This window comes from Gymnogyps californianus, chromosome 12, assembly GCF_018139145.2.
Source record: "Gymnogyps californianus isolate 813 chromosome 12, ASM1813914v2, whole genome shotgun sequence".
Taxonomy (NCBI): Eukaryota; Metazoa; Chordata; class Aves; order Accipitriformes; family Cathartidae; genus Gymnogyps; species Gymnogyps californianus.
In genome coordinates, this window is record NC_059482.1 from 21,548,583 (window position 1) to 21,574,098 (window position 25,516).

Genomic DNA, 25,516 nt, shown 5'->3' on the forward strand with positions numbered 1-25,516 from the left:
TTTCGTTGTTATATGCTAGATGTGAAGTCTTTGCTCTGAAGTCACTGCTCCATCTGCCTTGAATCAGGGTCTGCAAAGGCTTGACAAACACATCAGTGGCTTTTCTCGAGTTTTTCCACAGCTCTGTTTGTTCCTTTTAATCCTCCTGGGAAAGGCTGTTTTGTTGCTTCCTGCAGTGACACTTTGTCAGCTCAGTTTCCTTGCCTGCCCAGTTGCAACATGCCACACTTTGCATGTGTTTCTCTTCCCTCTAGTCTCCTCCAGCTCCATCCTATGTCCTAAACTTGCTGCTGTACGTGGGGCAAGACAGGACGGCTGTTGTCCTCCAGCTGGTCACCTCTTTCTTTATTCCATTTAACTGTATTTTGGTAAGCAGAAGACACGTTAGCTCCCAAGAGGCAGCAATAAAATTAGTCCTGGAATAGCAAGTTGCTCAGTGGGGAGACTGGAGCTGCTGGGCTGTGCTGTGGGTACTCACATTAGCCATGTTGTGTTTCAGAGACACGAGGAAGCCTACAGTCTCGCTCTCTGCGGTCGGTAAGTATGATGTGTATGTGTGATGTAGGCATTAAACAAGCCTATTGTTATATGCCCCTGCTGTTATTCCTCCCTCCCTTCACGCTCCGAGGCTGAACGTGGCAGAGTACAGAAGTGCCACCACGTGTGACTGTCCCATGTAGGAGCAGCCTGAGAGGCTCCAGTTCACAACTCCTTTTAGAGGAGCAGAATGCAGAGGGGATGCGGAGCCCTTGGAGGTTCCCAGGCATGGAGGGCAGTGGTGGTACTCAGACTGGCTGTCCTGAAATTGGGGGACAGTCACATAGCATTTGTGCCTTTTAGACGTAGCTTCTTCCTGCTTAAGCACCCTGCTGCACCGCTTGTCCTGTGTTGCCTGTCTGTAATTTCTCCATGTCCTTTTATATTTGATTGAATCAGCTGAGAAACTAAATCGCACCCCAGGCCGTGATGTTGAATGCTGCCGACCACCAGCCTGCCCCCTTCCTTACTGAGGGGCTGGGTACATTAACTGGCTGTATCTGCTTCCCTGGAGCACCTTCAACATGCAGGCAGCCGCAGCGGTGACACGAAGGTGCTCTCTTTGGGCTGCGCTTGCTCTGGAAAGGCACTTGTCATGGCTGTTGGCAGTGCGACTGTCCAGCTGCTTGTAATACCGCCTGCTGGCAGGTGCTATGTGTCAGTCCTCACCGGCTGCGTGTTGGAACGGGGCAAAGTACAGATGACGAGCAAAATGTCCTTTTCCTGAGTTCCTGTCCCCAGTATTACAGCAATCCTCATAACACGTCTCTCTTATGCTCTGCTGCTTAGATCTCCTTAGGCTACACATCTGTAGTGGCTCCCCCTTCCCTTCCAGCCAGCAAACCTCTCTATCGCAGCGATGCAAAAACCTTCCTGAATCAGAGAGAAGCAGCATTTGGTTCTGGTGCCTGGGATGAGATTTCACGGGTCAGCTGAGCCAGCCCAGCAGCTAGCTCCCCGGAAAGCTTCCTTCCTCCCATGCCCGATTCTGTTTAGTGCTGGTCCAGACATTTGTGTACCCTTCAGTGATTGAATAAATTCAATTAACTGGCAGCCTATTTGCAGCTTTTTTTCCCCTGGACTAGCTTTTTGCCAGGTTGTCAGGATGAATCTGCTCACCGTGCAGCAGGAGGTGGGTAGTGAAGGTGGGGAATAGCAGCAGGCTGAGATCCATTTAGCTTTCTCATGGACCTCACCTTTCTGATGAGCTTAAAATGTTTTGAAAATACTGGCAGAATACAGATGAACAGAACATGTATTTCTCTTACAATATCTGAACAATCCACATCAACTGAAGCTGTATTTTGCTGCTTACTAGAAATAACCAACCAACTCCTGATTTTAGGCACTTGACTGAGTCCCTCATGATACCATATAATCATATCTGGACCATCATCCAGTTTCTTTACAATGCTATTGATGTCTTTGACTTCTGTGTTGTATTTTGACAGTTGGGCCTTCTGGTCCACCCAGTGAGTCTACCTCCAGCTGGCCAGACACAAGGTCCACCTGCACTGCAGCCTTCTCCTACACCTGTATTTTAATAATAGATCAATAACACTGGTTCCCTGTATAGCATCAGATAGTATAGAGGGTGTTGGGGAGACAAATGAATCAATCCTTGAGCAACTGGAAGTAGCTTGAATAAAAACAGAAGGGATTTGGGAGGGGTGATGAACCTGCAGTTCTCGTCTGGAGGAAGTTGCTCCATCTGAGCTAACGGACATGAGTATTTTAATTGGGTACAACCCACGGCTAGAAATTGCGATGGAGATCTCTAAGCATGTAACTGGAACACTCTTGCTTTGAGGTCTTCAGGGGACAAACACTAAGCTGAGCAATCAGGAGTTAGTCATTTTCATGCCATCCTTCACGCTGGCTTCTGGGATATCTTTCCTCTGAACTGCCTTTCCTGTGCTAAGAAGAGCAGCTCTAAGCCCAGGTCAAGGGTCTACTGTGCCATTTACTTTTTAATTGCTTGTTTTGACCTGCTCTGTTTGTGCTACAGCTGGAGCTTCCCAGGTCAAATGGAACAAGAAAAATGCCAACTGTTTGGCAACAAGCCACGATGGGGATGTCCGAATATGGGACAAAAGGGTAAGCTGAGGGTTTTTTGAGCAGTCTGTGCGTATTCCCACCTACCCGATACAGACACCCCTCTGGTCACAGATAGATACTGAGAAAAATGTACTCTTTTATCCCAAATCTCTCTTGTGGGTTGATTTAAACTAGAGAGAATTGGGAGCCCACGAGCCTGAAGAGAGCATGTAGACAGCCTCCTTCCCCAGAAACTGTGCCCATTAACATTTTGCTTTTGATCTCATAGTACTTAACTGTTTTACTGAGTATAAAGTATGGTTCAGGGCTGCACTTGGTGACTGGAATTTGCCACACTTTCACAGGACCTTTTCTTCAACTACTTTTGCTGAGCTATTTGCCTTTCCCCAGCAGGAGGGTGTTCTACCTCTCTTGCCCTTGTTCAAGTGTCTCTCTTTATGCCAAAGAACTAGACCAAATTTCAGGAGTCCTGTGCTGAAAAGGAAAATGTCTCTCCTTGCAGAAACCCAGCACTGCAATAGAGTACTTGGCAGCTCATCTCTCTAAAATCCACGGCCTGGATTGGCATCCTGACAATGAGTATACGCTGGCTACTTCCAGCCAGGACAACTCTGTCAGGGTAAGTGTTGCTTCTGGGACTTCTGCTTGGGAGATGTCAGGATGGTGGAGCACATCCCCTTCTACTGCTGAAGTCTTGGGGAGTGCTTGCCATTGGCAAGATCTGGGATCCTTATTTTTTTGTTTCTGGCAGCCTGTGTTTGTTGAGCCAGGGATGCGCTTCCAGAACAGGCAGAGAAGTCATTGCAGGATGGGTGCACATATGTTTGCCACATATCTGTGGTGGTTTGGGCAGTACTGAAGCTGAAAACAACCGCCTCTGCCTGTTGCTTGCCAGAAGGGAGCTGGTCACACATGCCAGAAGAGCCTTCTCCCCAAAATGCAGTGTTGCCAGTCTCAGGCTGATTCCAGCAACTTGGAGGGAGACACACTCCGGCCCCTGGCGTTCCCAAACTTATGTCAAATCGGGTTATCAATAAGAGACTGCCTGCAAGCATTGCTATGCAGGGCCTTTTACTTGTGGGGAAATAGTGTGCTTTGTATGTCAGCCAAATGGAGTTCATTCACATTTAGCTAAGCTCTGAGGCAAATGCAATTGATGTGTATTCTAGCAAAGCAAAAGGTTAGATTCTTCATTACAAAATTAGCAGTAACAGCAGGGTGGGCCTGCCTCCAGTCTGGACTGGCACATTGGCTGGGAGCCTGCAGGGTACCTTGTAGCTCTGAAAGCCCAAGCAGGCTGCCTGTCTCCCTGCCCTAATTACTCAAGCTATGATCACTGTGAATATGACCCCAAGTCACTCGCCATCTAAGGGACGCTGCCAGATGCTGATAGCTTGATATTTGTCCTTTGGGGCCATCTCTGCTGCTAATGAATGGGATTACTAATGATGCTGTGGGCACCCTGGCATGGTTTTCGCTCTGCTATATCTGCAAGCCACATGGAAAACTGCAGCCTGAAAGTATAGCCAGCTGACTCCTGCCTTTGCTTGTCTTTTTGTTTTTTTGAAGTTCTGGGATTACCGTCAGCCTCGGAAATACCTCAATATCCTTCCCTGCCAGGTTCCCGTCTGGAAGGCAAGATACACGGTGAGTGAGAAACTCCCACCAGCCCCACTTGTGCTGTGAGAGCAAATACACAAAGGGACATTAAGTAAAGAAGAACTGCTGAAGGGCTTCTCACCAGTTCTACTGCTGGACATTATTAAGAAGATTTTAAAAATCCCTCTTGGTGCTTAAAAGGCCTAGAAAAGCAACACCCACCATGGGAGGCACTCAGGAGCAGGAATGACTAGCAGTGTGAGATCCCAGTCTTGGGCATCATCCTCCTGGGGGGTGAAAACCCAGATGCAGGTGGTTGGCTCTGGGAGCAGGAGGCTCAGAAAGTGGCTGTTGCTCTTGCTGTCCTGTTTTTCCACTCAGGTCCAGTATTGGTACCTGTTGCACAGAGCAATGCAGTGGTCGTCTTCCCCCTCTGAGTGCCTCCTTTACTCCCTCAGGTTTCCAAGTGTGCCACAGTGGGCTCTTACAGCATATCAAATCCAAGAACTGTTGCCTTTTATAGAGCAAGCACCCGGCCATGTGAAGCTAAAGCTCTTAACATCAGTCATATCCATTCTTTTCCCCAGAGATCTGAATGTGGCCTGAAGCCAGTGCTGTGCCTTGAATCTTTGATCCTCTTTCCCTGTCCCCATGGTAGAGGATGTGGACTGGGTTCCAGTGTTCCTCTGAGCGTCGTGACCCTGAGCAGCTGCTGGGGCTCAGTCCCCAGGTAGCAGTTCTTGCAGCTCTCGGCAAATTGCAGTAAAGATCCCATGGGAAAAGTCAACGGTGAAATCCCTCCAGCCTCACAGCTGAAAAATGAGGAAGCAGCAGAAAGAAATAGTTAATCTCAAGTGAGCTGCATTGAATATCTTGAAGTGTACTACATCTTTTTCCCTTGTAAGACACTGTTTTTGCACAGCAATTGCCTTAGACCTCCCCCTCCCCCCCCAGTTTTAGGCCTGGTTCTGTTTTGTGATAAGCTCCTTTAAAACACACGTGTGCTTGGTAGGAAAAGGAAAAAATTAGAGCGTGATAACAGCAGCATGGGACCATAACTTCCCAAGGCTAACTGGAAGGGTGTTTCTCTCTCAAGCCTTTCAGCAATGGGCTGGTGACAGTGATGGTCCCCCAACTCCGTCGGGAGAACAGTCTCCTTCTCTGGAATGTCTTTGACTTGAACACGCCTGTCCACACTTTTGTGGGACATGATGACGTGGTGCTGGAGTTTCAGTGGAGGAAGCAGAAAGAAGGTGAGTTCAGGGCTGGATGTGCTCTCTCCCCTGCGCTGCGGCCGTCAGCTAACCAGGGGTGTGGAGGCCTGGCTCCTGGCTACGGTGCTTATGCTATCGCCGTTTGACTCTTGCCTTTCCTTGGAGCGGCTCCTACCCGCTTTCCTGCCCCCCCTCAAGCTACAGCTGTTTGATACTTGTTTTATGGCACTGCCCACAGAAGCGTTCCCCTGTTGTTTCCATGCTAACAGAGCAAATCCACCGAATGCTGAGTGGGTCAGCGGTGACTCTAATTGCTTCCACTCTCCTGTGAGTCTATTTTTAAATGGATCTTTCAGAATAAATTGTACAAACTATTAGATGGGTGCATGAGTGCAGGCACCTTCCCCATGCTCAGAGCTGCAGGCTAACCAGTTAACCCCTCACATCACTGCCTGGATCAGCGGCCTCCAGCGTATCCCAGACCACAGATCGAGTGAACCCACCTTATCTGTGTGCTGGCAAAGGCAGGGGAGGAAGAGCATGGGATAGCGAGGCTGCTGTTAGAGTTCAGTCCTGACTAAATTTTCCAGTGTAGGCAGCTAAATATAGGAGATTCCATATTAGAGGTTGGATAACCACACAGAGCACAGCTTTTATTTCCAGCACCTCAGCTGCCATTGACAGAACATGCACGTCTGGCTTTGGTGTCACTTGTGGTACGGCTTTGCAGTGCTGTGTAAAAGTTCTGGTCCAACCCTCTGCTACCAGCTGCTGGGACAATTCAGTTAAGTCACCTCCTTCTCTATACCTTGCTTTTCTTCTTTCAAAAAGAGGAGAGCAATATAGAACTGTGTTAGGATCTGGAGGCGCAGTCTAAGACAGCATGTGAACTGAACATTCAAACAGGCTTGAACCATAGTTGTGTTGTCTTAGCTGAGTTAATAGATGTATATCCGAGGCTGGAAGTCACGCTCATCCTAAGCAACATAAATCAATCATGCAAGCATTCCAAGTCTGCTTCAATGCAGAGACAACCAAGATAGCGCAAATCTCCTTCCACAGAGTCTGCTGTGCTGTATTTAGACAGCCCCTGTGCCTCAGCAGAGGGGTGTAGGAAGCAGCTGTGCAGCAGCAAATTCTTAAGTGTAGCAGCTGTTTGACAAGGGAAACTTAAACTGTATCACAAGGCCTAAACATGGGCATAAATAAGTCTGTGCACCTGTATCTGTTGATAGATAGTACGTGGCTAGATGTATTTCATCACAACCTGAACTTGTCTTGGCATCATCCAAGTCTTTCAGAAGGAAAAAGGGGAAGGGTAGAACCAGCTTCTCTTAGCTTAGAAATGTTTTAAAACATCTGCATCTTGAAACAAATAGGGTGAACTAAAAGATATTTTGACTTTATAGTTATTGTAAAAATAAATCTGTTTCTCAACTATATTATTTCTTCCATTTAAACAAGTATTGTAGTAGATCTTGTTCATTCCTCATTGGAAAACTTTCATCACATTCGTTATACTTACTTTGTGCTTTTTACCTGTAAATTGTACCCCATTTAGAGGTGTGGTAGCCGCGGTGCAGGGAGGCATAAAGGCTGATGCACCTAGGTCAATGCAAAGCAGAAAAGGACTCACTCTGCCTTTCAGTTTAGTGACTTATCCATCGGATCTCCCTGCTGGCTTGCTTGAATCTGTTTACACTAAACGCAGGGCTGAGATAGTCTCTGTTTTCAGTGGGGTCTATAAGTTGTTTCTGTCCTTTTTAGGTTCTAAAGACTACCAGCTGGTTACGTGGTCCCGTGATCAGACTCTGCGGATGTGGCGGATCGACTCTCAGCTGCAGAGGGTACGTAAACACTTTTGCTCTTGAACTGTAGACAGTTTTCTCGCAGGCTGGATTCACCTCCCTTTCCTTGCACTCCCAGTCACTCCTCTGATATCCTAGAGCTGCAGACACAGCAGCCAGCTGCCGCTTCACTTTCCTCTTCAGCTCCAGCCCAGAAACATCCCCAAGGAGACCTGTGATGAGGCCTCTCTGTGTCTGTGCCTCAAAAGCTTCTGTGGAAGTACAAGGCTGCTTTGTTGTATAACAGTGAGCGTAGTTGTTGTTTGGGGAAGGTGGAGATCAGTTACTGCTTGCATTGCCTCTGAAGATACCACCTCCATGGCTGCAAGACTGTATGACTCTTTCTTGGCATTTTAGGTATCAGGTAAATGTAGGGATTGTGCCCTCCACTTCCTCCCCTTGTTTCCATTGCCTCTTAGCCTGGTGCAGGCAGTGGGAATCGTGGTGTTCTGCTGTCTGGCAGCAGTTACAAATTGCTGATGCAATTACTAGAACAACTGTGCTGGGTCAGACCAGAGGTTCATATGACCACGATGGCCCGTATTGCCCTGTCTCATCTTCAGCTGTGGATGTCTTGGAAGGGGATAAGAATGAGGCAAGTATGGAGTGATGTTTCTCTCAAATGCCCTGCCAGCTTCCTGCAGTTTGCACCTTAGAGACTCATTGAGTCTGGCATCTTGGTATTTGCCAGAGCTTGATAAGTTTCACTTCCATAAACTTGTTCAGTATTTTCTTGGACCTGTGTAAATTTTTGTTATCTTAAACATCCTATCAACAAGGAGTTTCATGGCTTTTTCTGCATGTTGCGTGGAAAACCAGTTCCTTTAATTTGTTTATTTTGCAACCTGCTAGTTTCATTACATTGAAGATGAAATGAGCAGCCATCTTGTCTGTGCTACTGGTGATTCTGTAGACCTCCATCATATCCCTCCTCAGCTGCCTCCTTTTTCAAGTCAAAAGGTCTTGATTTACTTCCTCCTTTGTACGAGAACTTTGATTGTCCTTTTGCCTCTCACGACCCTTTTTCAGTTCTACGATATACTTTTTGGGATGGGGATCTGAACTTTGTTCTTTCCAAAGAATTCTCAGTACTCGGTTTGTTTTTTAAATTGTCAGGCATAATTCCATGAAAACACCAGCTTAGTCTGGCCTCTACATCTTGTTCCCTCAGGCAGCTTGAACTTGCCATTTTTTCCCCTGTGTGCGTTGCTTTATATTTATCTGAACTGAAGTTCATCTTTCATTTTAATACAGTTTCTCCTGTAAGGTCCTTCTGTGATTGTTTACAGTCAGCCACTGTCGTTACTACCCTGAAAAACTTGTTGGCATCAGCAAACCTGGTCATGTCGCTATTCACCTCCTATTCCAGGTTTTTAATGAATTTGTTGAGAAGCATGTGTCCCAGCACAGATCCTGCAGGAGTCCTGCAGGTCTGTAACAAACTTTCTCTGTGAAAAATAACCCTTTACTCCTACAGGATATATTTGTGAATATTTGATTTCTTTCCTGCTTTAAATCAATTGTTCATCCATGTCAGAGCGTTTACTCTTCCTCTGCTGGCTCCCACTCTTTTGTCCTTGTCTTTGTCTGGATCAAACTACACACATGATGGCATGTTGCTGGTGACCAATGCTGTAATTTGCTCCATCGCACCCTTGTCCTTTCTCCTCCCTATGTTTCTTCTCTTCATCTTCCCTGTTTTCTTGTGCTAAACTTAAAATACAAGTTTTCATGGTCTCTTTTTGATACAGGACCTAGAACACTAGGGCCCCTAGTATGTACCTGGGTCTCTAGATCCTACTGGAGTGTAAATATCAAAAGCAGAAAGTGTGCTACTATTATATCTGATCAAAAAAATTAAACCAGTTTTGACAAATTAATTCAAGGAATTAAAGTCATATCAGCTTTAGTTTTGATTAAAGTAAAACCTCTGTTACTTAGACTGGCCCTGTCAATTAAGTGGCTGTCATGGTTTAACCCCAGCCAGCAGTTCAGCACCACGCAGCCGCTCCCTTGCTCCCCACTCCCAGTGGGATGGGGAGGAGAATTGGGGAGAAAAGGTAAAACTCGTGGGTTGAGATAAGAACAGTTTAATAACTAAAGTAAAATATAATACTAAAAATAATAATAATGAAATATAATAATAGTAATAATTGTAATGAAAAGGAATGTAAAAAAAGAAGAGCAGAAAAAAGGGGGGGGGGGGGGGAAGTGATGCACAGTGCAATTGCTCACCACCCGCTGACCGATGCCCAAGCAGCGATCCGCCCCTCCCAGCCAACTCCCCCTGTTTATATACTGGGCATGACGTTCTATGGTATGGAATATCCCTTTGGCCAGTTTGGGTCAGCTGTCCTGGCCATGCTCCCTCCCAGCTTCTTGCACACCTGCTTGCTGGCAGAGCATGGGAAACTGAAAAGTCCTTAACTTCAGATAAGTGCTACTTAGCAACAACTGAAACATCAGCATGTTATCAACAGTATTCTCACACTAAATCCAAAACACAGCACTGTACCAGCTACTAAGAAGAAAATTAACTCTATCCCAGCCAAAACCAGGACAGTGGCTTTGTAAGTGAGCAGGAGATTTGGCCAGGCTGTCTGAGGTGACAGAGCTGAGGGTGCTGGAATGTGGAAGATCCTCTGTCTCTGTCACAGAAACAATGCTGAGGTCTCAGTCATGACTGTTGTGTGGGCAGACCTACCTTGCAAATCCCTGGAGAAACGAGTTGTTTAGTGGTGGCTCTTTCCACAGCTTGGTTTCTGTTGTGCAGCATGTGGGTGCGTTTGTTCTTTTCAGCTGTGTGCTAACGATATCCTGGATGGAGTCGAGGACCTCATCGATGGGATTTCTCATCTGCCAGAGCCAGACAAGACCCTTCACCCCCAGGACTCGGAGCCCCAGCATAACTCTGGACATGGGGATGAGGAAGGTAAGACAAGCGATGGGTCATGGAACTTCAAACACCGGCTGTCTTTGTTTTGGGAAGAAGATGCATCTTGGCATAAGAAAATAACATCGTAGGCAAAGCACAAACTGGTGCTGTTTCAAAGGTTAATGGATTCCCCAACTGAGAGGAGGGAAGACACTAGGGGTTTCTCAGGATGGTCATCCCAAGTTTTTTCTCCTCTAACACAATAATTCTAGCTGTAAAACGAGCTCGTCCTTGTCACTAATGCCATTTAACTGCATTCTCTTTAGATCATAGTTGTGGCTTGCTGCCAAAAATAAGGCAATCAGAAAGTAAGTTCTGTCTCTTCAGAGGTAGATTAGTTTAAGCCAAGAGATGAGCCCACAGAAGAGGGGAGCGTATGGGTCAGGCACTCTGACACAAGCTGCTTGCGTCACACCTGGTACCTAAACACTTCTGCTAGGGTCAGTGTGTGAACTGATCGAATGTGGAGAAGTTTGCTGGTGTCTTCTCCCATCCACCAGACGTCGTATGGAGAGAGCTCGTGAATTTTTGTTCACTTATTGATGAGAGGTGGCTGAAGGCTGGCAGAGCAGAGGGGGAGGGATGGTATCTCTGACTTCTGAGTACCAGATGGGTAGATGGGAATGGGTCAGAGGCTTTAACAGAAAGCTTTATGGAAGAGAAGGCATATGAGGAAGAAATGCAAAAGAGGGTTTGTGTGGTTAAGGCTCTGGCCAGGTTAAACATTCAGGGTGTTAGTGTTTGAAAAGCGTAAGTACTAGAATAGAAGAGACTGCAGCAGCTGAGACCCATGGTGGTGATGTGCATGTGAAAAAGCTATCTAAAGAGATTTCTATATCTAATATTGAGGAAGAAGAATTGGGTGCTCCCATGCTTTTGTGTCAGCTTGGGTTTAAATTCACAGTTCCTTTCTGTATTGTAGCAAGGTGCTGCAGTGGATCCCCATGTGAGGCGCTTGCAGGAAAGCGATTTGATTCTCCCTTTGACTTGCCAACAAACTGGGGAGGAAGTGGTCTAATATCTGTCCTTTGAATAAAGGAGCCAGCTGTGAGGTCCCTTAGGGAAGACATCTCTTCCTAACTGGAGGTTTCCTGCCCAGCAAATCCCAGTGAAGTTCCTCTCTGCCACCTGTCCTACGTGGCAGCAGAACAAGTTTCTAAAAGTCGTCAGCACCTCTGTCTACATGCGGGTTTTATAATATGATAGAAGCAGCCCTGGCTACCTGTGCTCAGCATGAGCGGTACTGTGTGGGGAAGCACAGCCTCTCTTGCTCCAGCTGGGAGCATTAAGTGTTCTCATTCTGGCTGCCTGACCTCTCTTTTTCCACAGGAGAGAGTTAACTCTTTCACTGTCCCTGATGAGGTCACATTCATACGTCCTGTGTGGTTTCTGTGTGAGTCTGGCTTTGGTTCAGAGTGGTAGGGTTTCCCTTGCGGCCAAAGGGAATGAAAATGACTTTTCTGTAGCAGGGTAGATTTTGCTGCAAATACCATGATTGCACGATTAACGCACAAGCAAGTCCCTAGGTCGGAATTTCAGTTCTTTTTAGCCTAAAAGCTATTGTGGACTGTTGGTGTTTCACCCTGGAGGTGGCTGCATTTCAGCTGCAGACAAAGTCTCCATGTTATATTAGTAAAGCACCTTGGGGGATCTTTGAAGAGAACAGCGCTGTGCAGATAAATCAGAAAGCCCACCAGCTGTGTCTTCAGTGTACAGCTCTCCTCACTGGTGGCTGCTGCCTATAAAGGATCTTTAGGAATCTAGACAAATATGTGGGCTTTGGGGGATTAGAAACTAATTGGAAGGGAATGGGAGGAGAAGACAAAGGGGAGGGTACTGCCCGTATTGGGAACCTCAGAGATGGCTTTTCAGTAAGCTATGTGTTGTCTTGAGCTAGAAATAATTATCTTCCCTGAGAGCCACTGATCTTCCTTTAATCCCCTTTTTAGCTCCCTTTTGTGAAGTATATCTAAGCACTATAATAAAATCACAAACAGGAACGAGTAGCTAAGCATCCTACCTATCCAAATTCAGCAACCCACCGGGCAGCAGTAAAACCAGATATATTTGTCCCAGCAGCAAAGTCAGTAACTTTTAGGCAAATGCCTGTAAAGGACAGCTTTTTGCATTTCTTGTCATTTATTTTTTTGCTAGCATATGATATTGCAAGCGTGAGAATGACAGCTGAATAATCGGGACTTCCCTTGTGTCCTTGGAACCATCATCAAAAAATACATCTGGTCTTAGGAGGTGGTGCCACAGCGAAACACCCTTCAGAAGGAGCTGCCCCTGCCCTAATAGGGGTACACAGCAAGATAAGAGGCAAAAGCCAGGCACGACCACAGGCAGAGACCAATTCTTCTGAAACTCAGTCAAGTTTGCTATCTTAACCGTAATTCCTTGTGTCCTGCAGCGCTTGCCTGGCTGTTTAAATGTATTCCAGCCTTCAGAGGTTATTGTCCTCCTGAAAACTGTTGGAACTGGACAGCTAGACCCAGCATTTAGATGAATCTTTACAGACCATTAAAGCACTAGAGTGCTTTCAATGTTAAATGCAAATGGCTGCTACAAATTAATTAAATCTCTACTAGGGCCAGGAATACCCTCTTCTCTCTCCCAAAGCCTTATTATGCTTTGGAAGCATTCCCTGAAAGCCAAGAGTGGTGAGGTGTGAGTCCCAAAGACCAGAGCTCCTCCTGGAGACTGTGTTGGCAGCAGCTCTTTCCTGCTGAACCCAGAGGCTCCAGTTCAGCTGTTTGTGACTCTGGTAGTACTGTGTAGGGAGGAGAAGGGGTCTCGGATGAGTAGAGACAGACCATTTAGGGCTGTACAGAGTACAGGCAGCTTCTGTAACCTTCCTGGGAAACCTGTGTGCAGACAGGTTTGTTTTTTTGAAGAGCAAGGCTCAGAAGCCTGCCTCTAAACAACAGCTGAGACCCTCCAGCTCGCAGGTCTTTGCCAGGTAAAACTCATACCTCTGTGTCAGAAGAGCAGAGGAAAGCCTGCTGTCTTGGCTGCCTCCTGGCATCGCGTGCCAAAAGTCTGTCCATTATAGCTTTTCTCAACCTATTCTCCATCTTTCCTGTCAGCCTTAAAAGAAGATTTCCTGAATGACCCCCTGGTGGGAAAGAAAACAGACCAACTGGGGCTGCCTCAAACACTGCAGCAGGAGTTTTCACTGATCAACGTGCAGATCCGAAACGTCAATGTGGAGGTAGAGAGTTTCCTTTTGCTGGCTTGTTAGGGAGGGGATGTGGGCAGGCTGGCTTATTGGAGCCTTTAGAGGGGATACTTCTTTGCTGCAGCGACTGCTGTCTGTAAACAAGGTTTAATTTGAGCTGTAGAGATCCTCTTGGCCAGGGTAGTAGGAAAGAGGATAATCCCAGACACTGGGAGTGAAGGAAGCGTTTCAGCACAGTAAGTACACTGGCTGGTCCCGAGAAGGCTGGACGGTGTTTTCCTCTCTGCCTAGACTGCAGAGTGGAAAGTGACTTGTTCCATGACATGCGGCTGATCTCATTTCAACTGTTTCTGAACGTGATCTGCTGAGCCCTCCCTATCCTGCACTGTCTCCCTCAGTTTTGGCATCTCCCTTGCACGCCAAACCCTCCTCTGTGTGTGGAAGCTGGCTGGAGGCACAGCACTGTACTGGGACGGGAGGCTTGAGGCAGCTGCCTGTCTCCTTTCCCCGCCTCTGTGGTTTCACAGCTCATGACATGATCCTGATGTAGTTTTCTGAGACAGCGGTGTATGATCTTAGATGGTGCCTATTACTGCTGCGCTGGGCCTGGTGCTCTCCACAGCCAGGTGAAGCGGGCTGGGGTGCAGTGGCTGTTGGCAGTAGAGCCTGATTCCTGGCGTTACCTGGGCTGGCTGTGATCTCCAGATGCTGGGATGCTGGACTGGCAGTCTGCTGGTGCGAGCCAAGTCTGTCCCCGTCTGCCTGGTTTTTTTTGCTGTCACTGTGTTCACTGCCCTTGAGAACAGCATGACTTCATCTTATGGGTGTGCAGAGGAATCAGCCCCTCAGCATGAATTTAAGCCACTATAAGTTTAAAAGTCCTTGGAGATCTAACTACAGAGCAATTGCTTTTCCTCACAGATGGATGCGGTGAGTCGTAGCTGTACGGTGTCTGTGCACTGTGGCAACCACAGAGTCAGGATGCTGGTGATGTTCCCAGTCCAGTATCCCAATAATGCTGCACCGTCCTTCCAGTTCATCAACCCAACCTCGATCACTGCCTCCATGAAGGCAAAGCTGCTGAAGGTGTGTGGGGAGTATACACTGTATAAATATACAAATGCTGGACACTTGATGCCTAGATTACTGACGCAGTAAAACATCTGACCTTGCTGGGGACATACCCCAGATCCGTGTTTGAACGGATACATTGTGGAGCTCCGAGGGTGAGGTTTTTGTTGGCCTTGCAGCCCAGTGTTTGCCTTTCTCCACTGGTGCTTTTTAAACACGTGTTCTTCACTGTTCCGGTGTGATGTGTATTGCCTGAGGATCCCTAACATCCTTCTCCTCATGTAGTTGCCCCCAGCCCCCTAATAGACAAAATGACCAGCTAGGCATCCAGCTGCAGAAAGATAATATTTTTGAGCTGGATGTTGCTTCCTGCTCTCCTCCACAAACTTGTTTTAAAAATGAGGGGACTTTTTACGTAGGCCCCGCTAGTTCCAGACCAGGTGTTTGATCATCTGGTGTAGGCAAGTCCTATTGCTGATGAAATCCCTTCCCCAGCAGCAAGTTGATGGATCAGTTTGGGTTCCTTCCTGAAAAAAAAACTGATCCAGTTTGCCACAAACTGGTATGGAACATATGGGCTACAATAGTATAGAAGCCCGAATCCTGGCTCAGAGTGTGCTGAATCTAGGTGAACTCTCAGTGCTCTGTTGAAAGCTCACAGCCGTTCCTCAAAGCAGACGGCACACCAGTGGGTCAGTGTGGCTCCAGTGGAGGTTACGGGATGTCTTTGGCCTCTCTGTATCCTGGCATCTTAGCTGCTCAGCAGGCAAAAAAGGATGTGGGGAAAGTGTGGCTGTAACCGTGATTCAAGCTGCATCTTGTATGTATTCCAGATATTGAAAGACACTTCTCTGCAGAAAGTGAAGCGGAACCAGAGCTGCCTGGAGCCCTGCCTGCGTCAGCTGGTCTCCTGGCTGGAGTCTGTTGTGGTATGGAGAACTGTGTGGGCTTTCCGCCCTAATTTGTTGTCTTCTCCCACGTCCCACACTTTTGACTCTGCAGTGAGAGTCCAGCCTCATTAGACATGTAAATAGACCCCTGTGACTGGCTGTTACATTTGTGTAAGCACTTCTGGTTAATGTTGAAGAAAACTGAGTGGATGATTAGATGCGTTTTGTTTCTGAAAATCAGGCCCTGAAGGTTTGCTGCTTTGGGGAGCTCTGCACGCTCACTGATATTCAGGTTAGCAGGAGTGGCTGGGGGTTGGAACATCTTAGTGGTGCATGGTAGCTTCCCAGCTCAGAGTATATCTCACTGAGTGCCAGGGCATGGTTATCATCTGTGAGAGAAGATAAGAGGCCTCAGGGAGCTGACGGATTCATTCTTGTCTGAAAGGCAGTGGCAGATGTCTCAGTGCTAGTCAAAGATCCTGCTAGTCCTATTCTAGGGTCTTTGTTTTCTTCCCTTGTTTTTTCTGAAGCCTTGTGCTGAGGTTTTGTAGGGATGATACTGCAGATAAATCCAGGTCACACTCTGCCCTTAGCTGAGAGATCTGTGATACCTACTCAGCATCCCAGTGTCAGCTATTAGGTCTGTGTGTGGGTGAACTGTACCAGAGTGGGTGTTTTTAGCATTCAGGAAAAATTGGAGAGTCTCCTCAGGTTTCCTTTCAAAGAGGTTTTGTTTATTCATCACAAATAAAGGGCTTTTTTTTTTTTTACATGGAAAGGCTTAATTCTGTTTGGTTTCAGCAGTAATGTTGTAAGAGTGGGAACTTTTCTCCATTGTATGGAAATCTGATGACTCAAGCCAGGCGCTGCTGCTTTCAAAGAATTCCTTTAGACCTAAGCTGTAGGTCTTTATCCAAAGCTGTAGCTGCTTTATCCAAATAAATGCAGATTTCTGCCAAAATTCCTATGGATAGGCATGAGGTCCCCCAGCGTTTCACACCACCTGCCTTCCTCACTTCAAGACTCCCAACCTGCATTTGACCCCCCACGGTTGTGTGGTATTTCTATTTAAGGAGCCTTTGTCTCACTTGCATCATTAAGGTATCAGGTTTAGCTCAGCTCCCTGTCTTGAGAGTCATCTCCAGAGTCTGAAGGTCAGATTTTCTGTATGGTTTCCCACTGTTTCACCCCAAGTTAAGCTCTGTATTTCAACACGGCTATGGTGGGAGAGAAATCTCTAGACAAGCAGCCAGAGAAGCCCTTTCCTCAAAGCTAAATGTGCTTGCAAGTGCCTTTGCAGCCAGAGCAGTAACCATGCTCTGTGCTTGATCTACTTTGGCTCAAAGGACAAGCACCTTCGATGAGGCTGCTTGGCGCTGCGATGCCCAGTGCTCCGCTGGGTTTTCTTCCTGTGTGACTTCTTGGCTAACTTCTGTTTCAGAACCAAGAGGACAGCACGTCCAGCAATCCCTACGCTTTGTCAAACTCCGTAACACCCCCCTTGCCCACGTTCGCCCGGGTCTCCAATGCCTATGGCTCCTACCAGGACTCTAACATCCCATTTCCACGGACCTCTGGAGCCAGGTTCTGTGGTGCAGGTTAGCTCCATCGCTGATATGTTACAACAGCTACCTGGAGAATGGTCCTCTTAATGTCTTGGGGAACACTTGCCTCTGAACAAGACGAGGCTTTGGTCACTGCCATGCAATGAGTAAGAAATGGTATTAAAGTAGCGATGTTGTGATAAATTTATAGATAATGAGACTAGTTAGCAACTGTTTGCATGTGGGACTTTAGGATTTGGAAATCCAGGGCTAGTTGAAGAGATGGCCTTTGGCTTGTGGCATGCCAGAGGCATTGACAGACCTTTTACAGGAGACTGGGAATAGCTATTTTCCTTGCCTAATTCTCTCCTACCAGCATCAAACTGCTGGACATATTCTGGCTCTCGACCTTTACAAAACTACTGTGATTTAGTGTTGAACTTACCCCTTCCTGAAGCCATATTCTTGTTACTAATGACTCTTTTCTCATTCTGCACCCTTTCTGTTGTCCAAAATAGATTTCCCAAGGTCATTTGGAAACTTCTCCTAAATGGGAGAGGGGGTACAATCACGTCCAGGTTTCCAGGAGAGTGTACAGTGCAAAGATCATCCTTAAAAAACAGATTAAAGTCTGAGTAAGAGCTGTTACGTTTCACTGAGCTGTTTCAGATGCAAACATGCCTCCTCCAGACCTGACCACATCCCAGTTTGAGTGTGTTTTGAAAGCTGCTTTTCATACAGGCCTCACCGAATTCCCAGCAAAAGTAAAACAGAGTAGTATTGCATTGAATAGGCTCAGTGAAACCCACTAAGTCCTGAAACTCGTGCAAGAGTGGGTGGCTGAAGACACTTGGGATGCTAACAAATGGGGTAAGGCTTGTGAGAGAGTGCTCTGGAGTTGGCTTCAGATGGCTGGGGTTACCCTTTTGAAGAGGAGTTGTACAAGCTGCAATGGTTTCTCTGCATAGCCAACCATCACCTCTCTTGCCTCTGGAGTATCAGTGCTTGACAAGTACTGGTGAAGAGTTAAAACACGAGTATGTATTTGCTCATTTTCTTTTACTGTCTTTTCTCTGTAAGCACTTGAGATGGTGCTTTTAAGACAACCATCTCAACGAAACATGCTCTTTAATGGGTTTGCAGGGAGTCGATTTGGGTTGAGAAAATGTGGTTGTCTACTTGTAGTTTACAGGTGCTCAGGGTAGTGGATAGGCACCCAGCCCCTTGACTCTGATACCTTAAATGGCCAGGTTTCCCTGTGTAAACAACCCCTGGGTAATCTACTCGTCGTTGCATGATCTTTATGCCATGTCTTGTCTCTTCAGGGTACCTGGTGTATTTCACGAGACCCATGACCATGCACCGTGCAGTGTCCCCAACGGAGCCCACACCCAGGTGAGCACACTGTGTCGCATTTGAGGTGTGCTGCTGTCATGGGTGGGAAAGCAGGAGAATATCAGATCCTACGCTGGAGCTACTGACCTCTAGTGTTAGCTCTGCCCTCGACACAGAGAGCCTGGTCCCCTGTATCACTGGCCCTCAGCAGAGACTCCTTTCAAAACACCTGGAATGTTGCTAGCAGCTTGGGTTAGCGGACATGTCAGTGTGAGCCTCCAGGGCAATTTGGTGGGTGAAAGCTCCTGAAAGTGTATTCTCTTGTTTCTAGGTCCCTGTCAGCTTTATCAGCGTACCATAGTGGCCTCATTACTCCAATGAAGATCCGCACAGAGACTCCAGGCAATCTGCGTTTGTACAGTGGGAGTCCAACACGCAGCGAGAAGGAGCAGGTCTCCATTAGTTCCTTCTACTACAAAGAGAGGGTAAGTACCAGACCAAAAAGCCTTTCCTAACACTTCAGCTTTTGTGATCTGTATTCCTTTCATATAGCTGTGAGCATTGCTAGTAACAGAAGCTTCATATTCTTCTCAAGAAGGCATCTTTTTACAGGCAGCTCTGTAAAAATGTCAAATGGATTTATCTCCTATTAGTAACTTCTTTACTGATCCTCTCTAGCATTTGACCTGCTTATTTTGATATTTCTCTACACTGACCATCACAGCTTCCTTCAGTGCATTACACTGTCTCCCTTTGCATTACATAGGGTTAAAATCTCACACTTAAGAAGTTGTAGTCTCCAGATAAGTACATGTAGGCAGCTCTGCTTTTCTCAGTACTCCCTGATGTATATAACTGCAAAGGGTTGTGGCTCTCTGCAGCTTACTGACAACCTCTCCTGGATTATGGGGTGTACTTGGTTATTTCTATTACAGGTGTCTCTTTCAGTGATATGTGCCCCTTTTGGACTTTTTTTTAAACAAAAATAATTCCTACGTGATTCTCCAAAGATCTTCCAATCCACATACTTCTGGTTTAGGTTTAGGTCTTGCTGTTGTTGCTGTTCACAAGCAAGGCTTTGAGGGAGAGTGGGCTTGTTTCCTTCTGGGACACAGAGGGTGACAAAGACCTGTTGGTAATTGTAGGGTGGCCGTAGGATAGTTCTGAAGCAGCTGAGAGCCCAGTGTGCCTGGAGCAGATGCTGTGGGAGTAATAGGCCACGCAGCTTGCGCAGAAACAAACTCTCTGTGCTTCAGCAGGGGGTGAAGTGGCTTGCAAAAATATGGTAGGCTTCCACCGAGAGCCTGAGAATTCAGGGCATTTGAGTAGTTTGCCCACTGTCCATGCTGAGGGCACTAATCTGCTGCAGCAATGGAGAGCTTCCAGGTACCCGAAGGAGAGCCGAGAGCTGTCTGCACTCTGCTGCAGTGGAGGTTGGGAACTCCTGTCCTGGGAGCAGAGGGAAGGTCAGAGCCTTGAGCTCTCATCCTTCCTTGGCACCAAAAGAGGTCTTGATTTTTTCCGGTAGTGCTGGACATGACAGCCGACCTCTCTGGGACTGTGTCCTGCTTACATGATGTGAGTTAGTCATTACATCTACCAGCTGTGGGGAGCGCCTCTGTCCCCATTGCAAGCTTTGCCTCCATACAGACCCCAGAAGACTCTCGGAGTCCCCGTTCTGGGTTTTTTTTTTCCCCACACAAACTTCTTTTTGATGAGAAGAGAAAATGGTGCTGCCTGGTACAAGAATTACAGCCTGTTCTAATCTTTGCAGGAGAGTTTATTTAAAGAGCTACCTCTGTCCTCTGCAGCGTGCTTGTCTCTGACACGCAGCTCTCTAAGATGACAGACAAGGCTAAAAATAACATGTGGAAGCAGCGTGGTGCAATTTCATGTGACCTGTCTCCCCAGCCCTTGTATTGATCGTGACAAGATTTTTGTCACGGGGAAAAAAAAAATGAGAGAACAAAGCATGTGTGTAGCCATGTCTGCTGAAAGCCAGAGAAAATTCCTGTGTTCCCCTTCCCCCTGCCAAGCTATCTCCTCACATGCTGGATTGGAAGCGTAAGGGCCCTAGCAGGGAGCTAGCTCAAATGTTCTTGCAAGTGAAACAGTTTAAAAAAAAAAAAAAAAAAACCAACAAAAAACTGTATCTCCCTTCAGCAAAGGTTTTCTGATTCTTCAGAGATGTCATGGCCTCTGTTAGGTCAATGCTACGTATTTTTATGTCATTTCTTTGTGAGGATTTTAAAAAGCCCAGACTCTGAGTCTGGTTAACTCCTTGCTCTGAAGCTTGGATTTTATATTTGCATTAAATAAAAGTTGAAATTTTGTGTGTTAAACTCTCATGTTATATAACTTCAGCCCCAAAACTGAATTTGTCAGCAATAACCAGGTATTTAAATCCCGTGTAGCAATGACTGGCATCGCTACCATTAACAAACAAATGGAATTTGCCCGTTGCTAGACAGGAAATATGTTCCCATAAAGGCAGGGGAGCTGCTGAACCCGGCAGAGATCTCCTTAGTAAACCAAAATGAAACTAAAGCTGGCACTGAGCCTTTCTGTGCTCATTTAAATGTGTGTGTGTATATATATACACACATACATGGACACACACGCGCATATATATATATATATCTTTCTCACTTTTTATTCGCACATGCACACTCCTCCTTTCTTCCTCCCCCTTTTTCACTCCTCAGAAAAACCCCACTAAAGAATAGTAGTCAGCAGAACGGAGAAGCTGTATCTATACTGTGGCAATGCCGTCAGTGTTTCAAACCTGGATGTCTCTTAAAGAAGATGCCATGGCTGTGTTTTTCTGCCCCCCCCCCCCAGTTAGAGGGTCATGCCAGTGGGGACCTGGGGACAGCTCAGCCTTGCCTGAGGGACACAGCAGTGGTGACAGCGATGTCCTCATGCTTCCCGTCAGGGAATTTGGCAGGGCTTGTAAACTGCTGCTTCTCAGGACATCCCTCAGGCTTTGCCTGGGGCCCACCTGGTTGCAGACCTCTCAAACTCACAGCAGATAGGAGTGTGGGCTGGCAGCAGTGGCTGCCTACAGGAGAGCAGGACTTTGTGGGGGGACTGAGCTCAGTTTTGCTCCTTCTCCACTATACCGAATTTCCTTCAACTAACCCTTTTCTCCTTCTCTTGTGAGGCCTGGTGGAGGAACCTGTAGCACAAGGCTGCAGTCTTCTCTCTCTTTCTGTGGGGCCCTGCAGCCAGCCTCACCCCTCGGCTCCGTGACTGCAGGGTTCTCCCAGCAGTGAGATGCAAGGGAAGGTAGAGGCTGAAGGCATGGCTGATGGTCCTGACTGCCTATCATCAGCTGGAAATAAATGTAAAATACATTGCACACGATACAAATAACCCTTTTTATTGTGTTGACTGTTACAGAACTATAAGAGAAAATTTTTTTTCAAGTGCGCTTTGAGAGATTCCATTTATTGTTGGTATAATACAGCATTGAGTACTTAATGAAATGTCTGCAAGTTCGTAATGGAAGCCTACTTTGGAGCTATTCTGCATAGTCAATCAGTGAATTTGATTGCTCACTCAACCTGAATGAGTTCCTCGAACCATAATGACAAGTTCCACATGGCCCTGCCAAGTAGCAGGGTCTCTACATCCCTTCTAATGTCCTGGCATGTGGCTTTTGTTGTTTAAAATGAAAGTGAACAGTTGCAGCAGGTTCCAGTGAATGAAGTCCTGGAGGATGCTGGATGTTAAAGGGATATCTGAGTAAGCAGGAGTGTTTATTTAGCTTCCTGCAGATTTCTGTGCCATGGTGCTGGACAGCTGTGTTAAAAATGATGCATTTTGCACTTAGATGCCTTCCTCTTCAGCCAAGAGGAGTAAAATTAGTTAGAGTAGGAGCCTGGCATGTGGGGCACCAGGGTGTTGTCCTCTGCTCTGCAGTCAATTCATGGTATGAACAAGGTCACATGAAGAGGTTCAGTGCTTCTTGCAGTAATACAACTCTGTGTGGAAGACTTTATTCAGATTTGCGGTTGCCGAAGTCTTCCACAGAGGCTGGTGTGGGGCACAGACACAGCAGCCCTTGCTTTGCCAGGGCCGTAGGTAATGTTGTGTGGTACAATTGTGTGTGGATGAAAGCGGGGATCGTGGTTTGCAACTGTTTGTTGTATGACAGAACCATTGGGAACAGTATCTTTTACTCTGCTGGTTCAGGGCACTTTTCAGTTTATTTACCTTTGTCTTTAATTTTCTTGGTGTCTTTCTTCCCTTTTCCTGGGTATAATGTTTTCACATACAGATGTCTCCTCGCTCTGCCCGGCGGCGCTGGTCCATACAAGCAATTAACGACTTCCCGGTACTGTGCGCTGTGCTAATACTGTCCTTGATATAACCCTGTCTTCTGCCCAAGGGCCCAAGAATAAAATGCCACCTGCCTGCCTTTGAGTAACCTGCACAGAGGTGGGGGACTTGCACTCCACACAAGGCCTAGGGCTTCAGTAAGAGTGAACGCACGTGTAAGTGGACAGGAGCAGACAGTAGTTTGCAGGGTACAAATACTGACCTACAACATGCCTATTTTACCTGGCCTAGCAGTCAGGAAAGGATGCCAAGGGGTAGTTTGAGTGTAAGAAAAGATCAACCTCTAAGAAAGAGCGTGCACTGCAGAGTAGCTGAATGATTATTATGTATCATCAACCAACTGATGAGACTGACATTAGAGCACCTCATTTCTGAAAAAGATGAAGCCTTGCTGGAGAGGGAGGATCACTTAAGAGCTGCGGAAGAAACAAACCGGTTGAGTTGCTGACAATGATCTGTCATCTCATTAAAATAAGCTGCCTATTCTCAGTCCAATGCAGCATAAAGTCTTATTTCCTGGAGCAGTAAGTAGAATTTCTCCTTAATTTGTGATCTTCTCCCAGCCCTTGGAATCGCACCGCCCTGCATTCAGTTCGAGTGGTTGCACTTCCAGCCACCCTGGCAGGTACTCCCTCCTCCTGGCACCTGCCCTTCCGACACTGCTTTGACAGTTGTTTTCCATTAGTCAGGTCCACATGTCCCTCCAGCTTGAACATCATTCATGTGAACATCTTGATGATATCAGCGTTGCTCAAGCTGTGCTGTAAATTTGGGCAATTACTATCTCATCACTCATCTGCCAAGCATAGGCAAAGCTTAGAAAACTCCATTTCAATTTAAAGATGATCTCTTTAGGTCTGTTTTTCTTAATGTCTGTGTGAACAACTGTTTTTTCACAGCTGCTGTCCTTCATGCTGTCTCTTAATAAGACAGCAGGGGATAAAATAGAATCCTGTAACACCTAATTTAACTTGGTATAATAGGATCAAGCCTTCCTAAATACAACAGCTCTAAGGCTATACTAGCAAATAATAAGTGAAAGAAACCAGAAGTAATTTACTTGACTCCATCAAGGCTTTTTGCAAAGAGCTAATAAAGAAATGGGAGCAGTGGAGGCAAGAAATGAAGTTTTGTCTTGGATCAGGAACAGACTGAAAGAAAGAAAACCAAGCAAGGAACTTGCCAGCTTGTGGTGTGGTAAATTGTCGTGCACAAAGGGCCACAGTTTAATTCCCTTACCACTGGCTTGGAAGGAAGAGCAAGTAGTGATGTGATAAAGTTATAATTTTGTGTAACGTATACTTTAAAAATGATACATGGATTAGTCCAAGCCTTGAAGGACTGATTGTATTTATGCATAACCTTTGGAAGAGGCTAATCACGCTCTCTTAAAGTGGGCAGTAGTGCCCAAGGCGAAGACACAGGCATGCACAAAGGGAGGTGTGGATTATTTGTGCAGACCTTCCTTCTGGAAGAAGAGCTCAGCATTGCTCAAGGTGCTCAGGGAAGCAAGAGCTTAGCAAGTCTAGAGGAAGGAATGATTCGTCCTTCTTTCTAGGTAATGACTAGCCTCCACTTCGGAAATGCCTGTGCTTCAGGGCAGGTGCCAGCTATTAATTGATGGAGGCTATAAAGAAATATTCCTGCTGTGGGGCACTTGATTCAAAAGTGCCTCAGGTTTTTTTTAGCCCCTTTGTGGAAGGTGCCTGGTACTGTGGGAGATGCTGGAAATAGTAAATGTTGGTTATTTTGAAGAGAAAATCCAGGCAGTGCTGCATGACCTGCATGGGGGAGTTAGTCTGTAGGCAGTTGTTCAGAATAAAGGAGCATAGCTTTCTGCAGGGAGGCAGCAATTTTTAAATTTTATTTAAAAAAAATAATACTAGAAGCAGCTTGAACCTGACTTTGAGCAGGTTTAACTCTTTCTTTTGTAAATGCCTTATTGCAGCTTAATCTTCGGCATCAAGTCTGTTCCCTTCTGTCCGCAACCTTTCCCTTTGCCTTACTAATACCAGTTTATACCACGAACCCTGAAATTTTGCATGTGGTTATGCGAAACAGGCACTTTACATTTCACGATACTACTTGCAGCACTGCCTGCCTCGGCAGGATCCAAAGACACACACACCCAACTGTTCAGCATCCTTTCCGAGCAGGCATGCAGCATTTTGTAACTACTTCTGCTGAGTATGCAGTGATGATGGTGGTTGCTACGAAGCAGTTGGTGGCTTATTCTTGGGCTATCTGTTTCTACATGTAACCCATTTACTGCCATCGTTATCACCTCAGATTGCAACAAATTACAGCCTTGGGTATGGTAGTGCAGGTGCAAGGCTGGCTTTTTTAGTCATTATTCAGTGCTGTTCCCCGCTGTCACCTCCAACCCCATGATTGTCATAAATGCTCTGGTTTCTTTCCTTCTGGTGCTCTGAGGAACTGATGAGTGTTAATTTACTATCACTGTAGCTATTTTCTTTCTTTTCTTCCTCTCCTTAAACTCTCAGGAGCAGCTGGGTAGATGCAGTTCTCCTTGGCATGGATTCTAGGCTGCAGAAAGAGCTAGAAATGTCGGGGGCAGTGCAGAAGACCTGTGTCTTTGACCTTCAGCTGTCAATAGTTAGCTTGGTGCATGCATGTTGATTTGTGCTTCAGCTCCAACCCTTATGTTCCTTGCTCCCCCTCGTGACCTGTGCCCCAGCCCCTAGGAAGAGACGTATTTTCTGTTCTACCCTAATGCCCATGAGCCTCGGTGACACCTTTCGATAACACCATAGTGGGAGCTTCTCCTGGGAGAAGAGGTGAAGCAGAAGGGAGAGAGGAACCTTGTGGTGGGCCTTGGCCAGACAGACCCAAGCTAGAGCTCTCCTTGGCTCTGGTAATCCCTGTTAAAAGTGCTCAAATATTGCCTGGCAGAGAGCTGCGCCTGTAATTAACACCAGCAATTATTTGGTTCAAAGCAGA

General features: G+C 46.5%; 1 protein-coding gene across 3 annotated transcripts in view; it reads left to right on the top strand.

Annotated features, from left to right (window-relative positions):
- Positions 1-25,516, top strand: part of WDR59 (WD repeat domain 59) — a 51,019-nt gene that overhangs the window by 12,259 nt on the left and 13,244 nt on the right. For all 3 annotated transcript variants that reach the window (XM_050904107.1, XM_050904108.1, XM_050904109.1), the window contains exons 6-18: positions 500-537; positions 2,546-2,634; positions 3,098-3,214; positions 4,165-4,242; positions 5,291-5,447; positions 7,176-7,255; positions 10,055-10,187; positions 13,280-13,404; positions 14,293-14,457; positions 15,276-15,371; positions 16,774-16,930; positions 18,202-18,271; positions 18,543-18,696. In XM_050904107.1, the coding sequence (XP_050760064.1) occupies positions 500-537; positions 2,546-2,634; positions 3,098-3,214; positions 4,165-4,242; positions 5,291-5,447; positions 7,176-7,255; positions 10,055-10,187; positions 13,280-13,404; positions 14,293-14,457; positions 15,276-15,371; positions 16,774-16,930; positions 18,202-18,271; positions 18,543-18,696 (1,459 nt within the window). The remainder of the gene's footprint in view (positions 1-499; positions 538-2,545; positions 2,635-3,097; positions 3,215-4,164; positions 4,243-5,290; positions 5,448-7,175; positions 7,256-10,054; positions 10,188-13,279; positions 13,405-14,292; positions 14,458-15,275; positions 15,372-16,773; positions 16,931-18,201; positions 18,272-18,542; positions 18,697-25,516) is intronic.